This window comes from Hibiscus syriacus, unplaced genomic scaffold (assembly GCF_006381635.1).
Source record: "Hibiscus syriacus cultivar Baekdansim isolate YM2019G1 unplaced genomic scaffold, ASM638163v2 tig00110893_pilon, whole genome shotgun sequence".
In the NCBI taxonomy this organism is placed as follows: domain Eukaryota; kingdom Viridiplantae; phylum Streptophyta; class Magnoliopsida; order Malvales; family Malvaceae; genus Hibiscus; species Hibiscus syriacus.
The window spans coordinates 198067-207349 of NW_024062901.1; the positions used below are offsets into that span (position 1 = coordinate 198067).

A 9283-nucleotide genomic window follows, 5' to 3' on the forward strand; every position below is an offset into this window, starting at 1 on the left:
AATTCAATGTTATTGCAAGCTGTAGACATATTGGACCCTTCACTAGCGTTGGAAACAAGGGAAATGGAGATTTCAAGGGGGACATTGCATCTTTATGTTAATCTCTAATAGAACAAAGGACTTATATTATATGACTTCGCTTCAAATAATCCCTATGCATTCTTTCTGTCGTCACTTATTTTTCTTAATATATAATATATTTTAGTCCCCACATTACGTTGAAATTTGATAGTTAATCCATATTATTTTAAATTAGTGTTATTTGGCCTTTTACTTTTATAAGCTTATTAGTAGGTTTCGTTTGAAATTATCGTTATTTGTTTATTGTTCGTGACATCGTAGGAACCACATGAAAACCTAGCTAACCATATTCAATTAATAACTAATTTATGTTTGTTGTCAAATGGTTAAAATTATTTTTTTAAATGATGTTGTTAAGATTGAACCTACTAAGTTGTGGGTATAAAGAGAGAATTGTAAAGAATTAAAATAAAAGAATTAAATTTAAAATTTATGTATAATATGAGGACTAAAACTTGGATATATACTATACATGCCTTCAAAACTTGAAATTTGTTTGCTATAATATTCCATTTGATACAATCGCCTTCTTTGTTGCTGGGACTCCTCTTCCCAAGGTACTTTCTCTATAACAGCACAATATAAGGTAAATCCTGCCTGCTGTTTGTTTCTTGAGAAAATTGATATTCCTTTTTAGATCTCAAATCTAATATCAATAAACAATTGGTTCAGGTGTTTTGATTTATGAACGCTTAATCAAAGTGATATTAGATCTAAAGACTGATTATGACAATGGGTCTTAATCTTTCTTTTAAAGATTTTATTCCTAATTAATTTGCTTTAATTTTTTTTGTTTCACATTAGTTGCTGTGATATTGATATACAATCCGATGCACGTTGTAATTGAAGGATTTGAATTTAATCGTGTATAAATATCATATGCAAGTTACAAAAACCTAACGTTTTACAATTGGTAATTTAATAACCTAACGTTTTACGAAGAATCGTAAAAAACCCAAAGCCACAAGCCCAGCTGATTCACTATCTTCCTTCTCCATGTTTTCCCCAAATCTCACCGTACCTACTCTTCTCTCTTATATATCTATGTAAACCCAGAAACAAGGCTGTGTGAGTTTCGCTGTTGTTGAGGTAAAAATGGAGGATCCTTCAAAAGCATTGTATGGCCGTCCTTCTACACTTGTTTAGATCACCTAAAAATCCTTTGTTTTCAGCCATGGAAATGGAGACACTTATCACCAATTAATATGCAAAAGTTTCTTTCAAAGTAATGTGGAAAAGAATTTAGATTCCTTGGCAGTCTCTGATGATGGTGGCTGCATTGTCTCGTCCGCCAACTCCTTCACAGTCTCCCGTTGAAGAACCGGAACAAGAAACAAATACTCATCAAAGAGGAAACCCAACAGTTGGAACAGCTAAAAGGCCTCCTCTCAAAGACAATGGCTCAACTGTTACGAGAAAACCCAGAGGTAGGCAAGTTTCTTCGAGGTATTTGTCTCCGTCTCCTTCCGCTTCTTCTTCTTCTTCAGCAGCAGCAGCCAAAACGCCGGCGAGATTTCCTTCGCCGCTTATCTCTCGTTCCACTAATACGATGTCGACGGGTGACAAAACGACCACGAGATTTCATTCTCCGCTTGTTTCTCGTTCAACAAATGCTAGTTCTACTTCGACTACTTCATCTTTGCTTCCCAAACGGTCTCAATCCGTCGACCGGAGGCAGCCGGGGAGTCAATTGTCGCAAGGAAATAATGTTAATGGCGCCGCGGAAATGTCAGCTGCTACCAAGATGTTGATTACTTCAACGAGAAGTTTGTCGGTTTCTTTTCAAGGGGAAGCCCATTCGCTTCCTATCAGTAAGACAAAGGCTCAAGTGGGTTCTACTTTGATAAGGAAAGCGACTCCTGAGAGACGTCGAGCTACTCCGGTGAGAGATCACGGGGAGAACTCGAAGCCGGGGGATCAGCAACTCTGGCCCGGGAGAACACGTCAAGTGACTCCGGGTTCCGGTTCAGCTTCGCATAGGAGCTTGGATTGTGGCGGTGAAAGGAAGGTTTTCGGATCTGGGACAGTGTTAGCTAAGTCATTGCAACATTCGGTGATGCTTGATGAGAGTAGCAGGAGGGTTTCCTTTGATGGTGGTAGTAGATTAAGTTTGGATTTGGGAAGTTCCGAGTTATTAAAAGATGCCAATAAGCAAAACCCAGATTCCAATTCTTTAACTGAGGCTCATTGTGAACATGCTGCATCTGATACAGATAGTATATCTTCTGGGAGCACCAATTCTGGAACTGGCAGAAGTGGAAATTTGAAAGGGAAGAATAGACCCAGTAATATTGCCGTGTCTGCAAGGTTTTGGCAGGAAACTAACAGCCGGTTAAGGCGGTTGCAGGACCCGGGTTCACCATTGTCTTCAAGCCCAGGTTCTGGAATTGGTTCTCCAGCTAAGTTTAGTCAATCAAGAAGGGTTTCTTGTGACGGTGCAGTGGCTTCTCCTATGAGAGGTAGTATAAGACCTCCTTCTCCTAGTAAGCTTTGGACATCTTCGTGTTTCTCTCCATCAAGAGGGCTAAGTCCTGGTCGGGTTAGAAATGCAGTTGGTTGTAAAGAGATGAGTGGTACTGCTGTTAATACCCCTTCGATCCATGGTTTTTCTGTTGATATTCGGAGAGGAAAGAAGGGAGAGGATCGAATTGTTGATGCTCACATGTTGAGGCTTTTTTATAATGGTTATTTGCAATGGAGATTTGCAAATGCAAGGGCAGATGCTACTTTCATCACGCAGAAACTGTGTGCTGAGGTATAAGTACCCTCCCTTTCCATCTCATAATTCTCAATACGTTCAATGTTTATGCCTACTTGATTTTTGTTCATCTATTTGATGAATGCTTTACTTTTTTTCACCAATATTAGCTTGGCAACTAAGATTGCCTATGATATCTAGGGATGACAAACGTGTACAATTTCGTAGATTCCGCATCGCACCCATTCCAATTGGGGCGGGGATGGGTATAATTTTAATAGATAGTGGGCGGGTGTGGATTTAGAAAGTGGTACCCCTCGCGGGTAGTGAGCGGGTAATGGGTTTAAGACCTTACCTTCCCCGCATCCGCCCGTCTCGCTAAATATCTATTAAATTTTGGACCATTATGAATTTAGGTGTAATTTTAGAGACTAATTTATAAATCCTAATATTGTATAAGATATAAGTTGTAATTTAACCAAATATTAGGGATAAGTTTATGCATAAATTTTTTTCTTTCAAACCTCTCGTTACTGCGCCGATCTTTCAAACCTTTGGTCTTCACTCTCCAACTTATTCAGGTACGTTTCTTCCCTTTTTACTTGAAATTTAATTTTTGTAAGAGCCATTTCCGTAGTCATTTCATTTTAAGCTCCTCTGCATTTCGTTTTAAGAGTTTAATTTTTATTTGCTCGTACTGATTTTTAATTATTTTTTTAGATTCATCTCAATGTTTGTTTTAAGCTTAATTTCTTAATGTTCTGCAAATCAGTATCTTGTGACCGAGCACCCACGTTTTAGGCCAACAGAGTCAGATCGTTGCTTCTCAAACCTCCATTTTTAACGCCACTTAATAGAATTAAGTGTTTCACTCGTGCTTTCTCTAGTACTCTATTTGGCTACGGGGAAAAAGTTGCGGAGGTTAAATATGCTCACTTTGAAACTGACTTTTTCAAATTCAAATTTCAATAGAGTATTTTGCAATTTTCTAATTTTTCGAAGTGCTAAAAGTATTTTAAATTAAAAATTGCTCGTAACTTCCGTTCTTTAATTATTGAGTTTCCTGGTCCTTTCGTTTGTTGAATTTTATTTTATTTATTTCTAAAATTTTCAAATTTATGAAGCTAAGGTTACATCTTACATTTTCCTAAAACATAATCTTCGGAAACTAATCTTCTTTTGTACTTAAAAGTTTTTCATATGTTCAGAGATTCAATGTCTTCCTTGTGCTTTTATTACTTTCCCCTGTCCTTGTCCCCCGAAATTAAATTCATATTTTTTTTATCTTTTACTAACTATAGAGTTGTTATTAGAATAATGACATAAAAAAATTATATAGAGTCAAGTAAGCTTCTTTAGTTCGGTATAGTAATATCATTTGTTTTTTTTGCTTCTATTCTCTACCGAGAATCCTATTTTAGGCACCTCCTAAACTATATCTTGAAATGAAACACCAAATTTACTACTTTTCTTACTGTTAACATATAAATAGAGGAGTAAATGAATGTTCTACCCATATCTTTCACATTTATTTATGATCAGTAAATGCATTGAAGGAAAATCTTTGTAATAATATGGTTGTCTTATCGTTTATGGTTAAAAGGCTGCAATTTTTTTTGCTCATTTAAAAAGGGCCTATGTTGTATTCTCCTTTCTAGAGGGATGCTATTTTAGGAGGTCTTAAATCATCTTAGTTTGCTTCGACAAAACTTAACTGTTCTCAGCTTTTGTTTTGGTTAAATTCGATGATATTTTCTCATATTTTGATGGAATAGTTGAGTTCAAAGAAAGCAGATGATAGGGAAATATAAATATATAATGTCCTTGAATCATTATGGTTAATGGACGTGTTTGTTTTATGTTTGTTGCTTATGTATAACTTAAGTTTGCTGTCAGGTGGATCTAGCCGGGTACGTCTCTAGTGGGTAGTGGGTGTGGGGATGGATTTGAGAATGTATCCGCGTGGGCGGGTGTGGATTTGAAAATTTTTACCCATCATGGGTGGTGGATTGAAAAATATAAGGTGGGTATGGGGATGGGGGAGGGGGTATCGGCACCCGACCCGCCCGTTTGCCATCCCTATTGATATCCCTTGGAGAGTATCATGTAGTTTAGTCCAATATGTTATTATATAATATTGTTTGGGTGCTATATTGTTGAATTCATGCACCGGTTGCATTTCATTTAGTTATTCGTTTCTGGCTGCATGAAATTGCCCATAGTTCCTAAGAAAGTGTACCATTTCTAGTTTTCTTTTTATATTTGCTAAGAGACTAGATTTAGTGACAGAAGAGGGTCTTAAGGCAATATTGTCATGCTTTTGAATAGTAAAAATCTCGCGTGTATTTCTTTCAAGGGTTGCCATTCTCGTTTTCAAAGCATCCTCCCACCTCTTATTTGCTTATGCCTCAATCAGGTTTTCTGGCGCGAGTATAGTGTGAAGATTGGTTAGGAAATTTTTATGATTTTGGGACAGGTTCTGCTAGGACAAGAAGAGATAGAGTGGATGTTTCGTGCAAGCAATGGGTAGGTCATTAGTGTTTGGGTTTTCATCTTCTGGCTCTATATTTGGTGTGGTATTGCCATTAGTTTAGAAGAGATCTTGGGTACCTGTTAAGAAGCAATTTTTGGTCAGTGTGCAATAACACCAATAGGAGATTGTACTTGTACCTGGCGAGAGATTGATGCCTTCTTCCGGGAATAAACCTGTATTTTCCTCGCTTGATTTCCTTCATCTTCCATCATTTCAACAGACTTAGTTGACTTGTTTAGTGGAGTAGTAGGCTCATGTTCAGGGATTGGTGGTTCGCAAAGAATTGGTGTCAACTATAAAGAGGTAGACTTATAAAGATAATTAGGATAAAGAAGATAGATAATGTCAGTGTCATCCTCATTCAAAGTCTCCCTTGAAGATAAGTACAAAGAAAAGAAGAATCATTTTCAACAAAAGTGACATCAGTTAAGACAATTTTTTGAGAAGATGGGTGATAGCATATATAACCTTTTTGAGTAGAGGAATACCCAACAAAGATGCATTTAATGGCACGCGGATCTGATTTTCCTCTAAGGTGAGAATGAATATGAACAAAGGCAATACACCCAAAAATACAAGGGATAAGGTTATTAGAGGCCGAGAAGTTGGAGAAAAACCTTAGGAGAACATCAATCGGACTTAGCATTTCAAGAACATGTGTGGGTAGTCTATTGATTAGATGGGTCGAACAGCCTCACCACAGTATTGTTTAGGGGCATGCTTATGAAACAATTAGGTTCAAGTGATTTCTAGGAGATGATTATTTTTTCATTCGGCTAAACCATTTTTCTCTGACGTGGTAACACAAGAAGATTCATGTATAATTCTCCCTTTCTGAAAAAAGGAGAAAAGAATTGATGAAAGTAATCTTTTGCTTTGCTTGAACGAAATCTCTTAATTTTGGTACCAAACTAAGTGTTAACCATATTATAGAAGTTAAGAAAGACTTTGCTCACATCAGATTTATGTTTGAGGAGATAGATACATGTGACACGGGTACAATCATCTATATAAGAAACAAACCATCGAGCACTAAAAACATTGAGAACAGTTGATGGCCCCCAAGTCTCACTTTGTGTCAGACTAAAAGTAACGAGTTTTTTATTACTAAGAGGAAATGAAGCCCGTTTGTGTTTAGCTATTTCACAATCAGTACCATGAAAAGAATCAAGAGCAAGAATGTTCAATAAAGGAAACATTAACTGGATTATCCTAAAAGATGGATGACCTAAACGGCATGATGAAGCCAGATTTTATCCTTATGAGAATGGGTAGACTCAGAAACAAATGATGTAGATATAGGAATATCACCACCTGATAAGCTGCCGAATAAACATAGGACTTTAATGCAATTTGACAGTTGATATTTTTTATCAACCATTTGGTGCAATTATCAGTTTAGTATTAAAATAGAAGATAATAATCGTTATTTGAGGTTTAACATGATTTCTAATATCTCCAATGTTTCCTTCTTTTGTATCAGAAAAATCTGTGGAATGCATGGGTAACAACTTCAGAACTGCGGCATTCTGTCACCCTCAAGAGAATTAAGTTGCTATTGCTGAGGCAAAAGTTGAAATTGACTTCCATCCTGAAAAGACAAGTAAGTTTCAAAACTTCTAGTTTCTCAAAGTATTGAACTAACCCCTGTGGACTTCTTTAAACAAATGAATTTATCGTATCATGCATGTATTTCATTTTTGTATCAATGGATTTACCAAAGTAGGGTTTGACCTTATAATGATTAACTTTTAATAAGTTTCTTGCAATGGTCAAAGTGGGCTGCCTGGCCTTTAATATTTTGAAATCTGCTTAGGAGCAGTTACAATTCAATTACACCATGAAATGAGTAGGTACTCACTGTTTGTATCAATTAATACACATAAAAAATGGCAAAAAAAGAAGAAGAAAATTTGATATATTATTCTTGTCTTCCTTAGAGAACGGGTCACTGTTAGATTTATATTCAAATTTTGGGCACCTTCTGGATTTGGAGGAAGTCAAAAAGCAAAAATGCAAAAAAGAAACCTAGTCAAGAAGAGAAATCCTTTTACTGTTGTATTTCATTCCCAAAACGAAAATGGCTGGTGGTGGCTTGATAATATGACTCCTCCTTAGATCTTCTGTTGCCCTTCCCCACTTCGTGCTAGTTAGAACAGGCCTAATCCTTTCCAATCTCCATTACAAGATGCTGGCTTTTATAGCATGAATTGTTGCCATGATGTACATTTTTATAATTGGTGAATGTAGATAGCTCATTTGGAAGTGTGGGCCCTTCTTGAAAGAGATCACTCTAGCTCTTTGCTAGGAGCAACTGAAGCTTTAAAGGCTAGTACTCTTCGACTTCCAATTGTTGGAAAAGCCACAGTAAGTTTCTTCCCTTTTTTTTCCTTATACTTTTAAATACGCAGTGTGTTAATGATTCAGTTCGCGACTATCAGTGTGGTTTAAAATTTTGCTCTTGTTTTGTCTTTCCATTTTCTCTTATAATAGGTTGATATCCAAAATCTGAAGGATGCTGTCAGTTCAGCAGTTGAGATGATGCAGGCAATGGCAGCTTCAGTATGCTCACTATCATCCAAGGTAAAATTCATTAATTCAATTTTCTGGACATTAGCCTTCCAAAATAAAAACCATTAAGCTATTTTATGTGGTATTTGTTTCTAATCATTGAGTTCTTTACAAGCCAGTTGTAAGTTGTGAAGACGTAGTCAGAGGTTCAGAGCTCTATAGTTAGCTCTTAATTGACGATTAGATAAAAATTTGATTACGGCTGCAGAAAATGGAAAGCTCTCTGAAATGAGAGATTAAAGCACTCAACCATAAATAATAGTCGTGAAACTAGATAGACAGTAGAAGTATTTATGTTACCGTCCGTAGTGGGCATTAAAAGCAGAGATGCGATGTTCCAATTCAGTTGCTTTCTTTATGGGAAAGAGAACTGCTCACTGAAAGATAAGGCTAAAAAGAAGAGAAAGTTAATAGAAAAATCCTTTGCGGCTGATTGGATTCTTTGCCTTGCTTTTCCTATCTAAAAATCAGATCACACGTTTTTGTCAACAGGAGCTACTATTATTCGTTATCAAGAAATACATTCCTTGTCTTTGGCCTGAAATTGCACTTTGAAAAGGGCAAATCTACCTAATTATCTTAATATCATTTGTCCCTTGCAGGTGGAGGAAATGAATTCTTTGGTAGCAGAACTTGTTAGCTTAGCTGCAAAGGAAAAGTTTTTGCTTGAACGATGTAAAGAGTTTTTGTCCGCAATAGCAGCCATTCAGGTTGAAAACGGTGTTTTGTTTTATGTTCCAATCTTTTTTCTGCTTTCATCTGCTCATGCGGCTCATTATGAATATTTTCAACAGGTTAAGGACTGTAGCTTAAGGTCACATATAATACAAGTAAATCACGTATCCACGACCAGCAACCTGACCACACGTGTAGAACTAATCTTATTTGACAACTCACCCTAAACACTAACATTACACCCGAGCTCATGTTTCCTACAATAGGCGGAGGCAGCACCGGACAAAATCACAGCAGACTATATCTTTTAGGTTTGGCTTCTCATTTTAGCAGTTTTAGAACCAGTTGTCTTATGATCTAGTGGCTTTTCCCTTCAACTGATTTTTGTATACAAGAACTAATTTTTTTTGGTTTTTTCTTCTTCTTTCATTAGGTAAAAAGAAAACATTGTATATATAAATATGTAAGTTCATCCGATAATCGATTATCATGTATTTTGTAGGATGATCTCGTTTCCTCATTTCTCTTTATTCATTGAACTGCATCCACATTGATGTTGTGTTGATAGTGTAATCAGGAACCGAGTGCAGGAACACAAATCATGTTTCCACTTCGGATCGAATAAGCCTTGTGATTGAACCACTATGTCCCGGAATTTCTTTTTGGTCATTTTGGGGTGAGATGATCAATGCTTGAAACATATTGAATGTTGGGACAATTTATGT

The 9283-nt window shown here is 36.5% G+C and overlaps 1 protein-coding gene across 2 annotated transcripts; it reads left to right on the top strand.

The window, feature by feature from the left end:
• The first annotated feature begins 600 nt into the window (after positions 1-600).
• Positions 601-9027, top strand: LOC120145530 (QWRF motif-containing protein 2-like). 2 transcript variants are annotated; one of them, XM_039159355.1, is made up of 7 exons: positions 601-667; positions 1138-2836; positions 6796-6915; positions 7563-7679; positions 7806-7895; positions 8486-8593; positions 8678-9027. In XM_039159355.1, exons 2-7 carry the CDS (start codon positions 1346-1348, stop codon positions 8783-8785), a joined length of 2034 nt encoding a protein of 677 aa, XP_039015286.1. In that variant the 5' UTR covers positions 601-667; positions 1138-1345; the 3' UTR covers positions 8786-9027. The 2 variants fall into 2 exon arrangements, with proteins under 2 accessions (XP_039015286.1, XP_039015287.1); XM_039159356.1 differs by lacking the exon at positions 601-667 and having other exon boundaries at positions 1071-2836.
• Positions 9028-9283: the final 256 nt, after the last annotated feature.

What these genes read in the sequence shown, in the direction of transcription:
- LOC120145530 (XM_039159355.1), top strand. Translation starts at nt 1,346, where the DNA reads ATGATGGTGGCTGCATTGTCTCGTCCGCCAACTCCTTCACAGTCTCCC. An exon ending in TATGCTCACTATCATCCAAG is followed by an intron (nt 7,896 to 8,485) that starts GTAAAATTCATT and finishes TGTCCCTTGCAG; the next exon opens with GTGGAGGAAATGAATTCTTT. An exon ending in CCGCAATAGCAGCCATTCAG is followed by an intron (nt 8,594 to 8,677) that starts GTTGAAAACGGT and finishes TATTTTCAACAG; the next exon opens with GTTAAGGACTGTAGCTTAAG.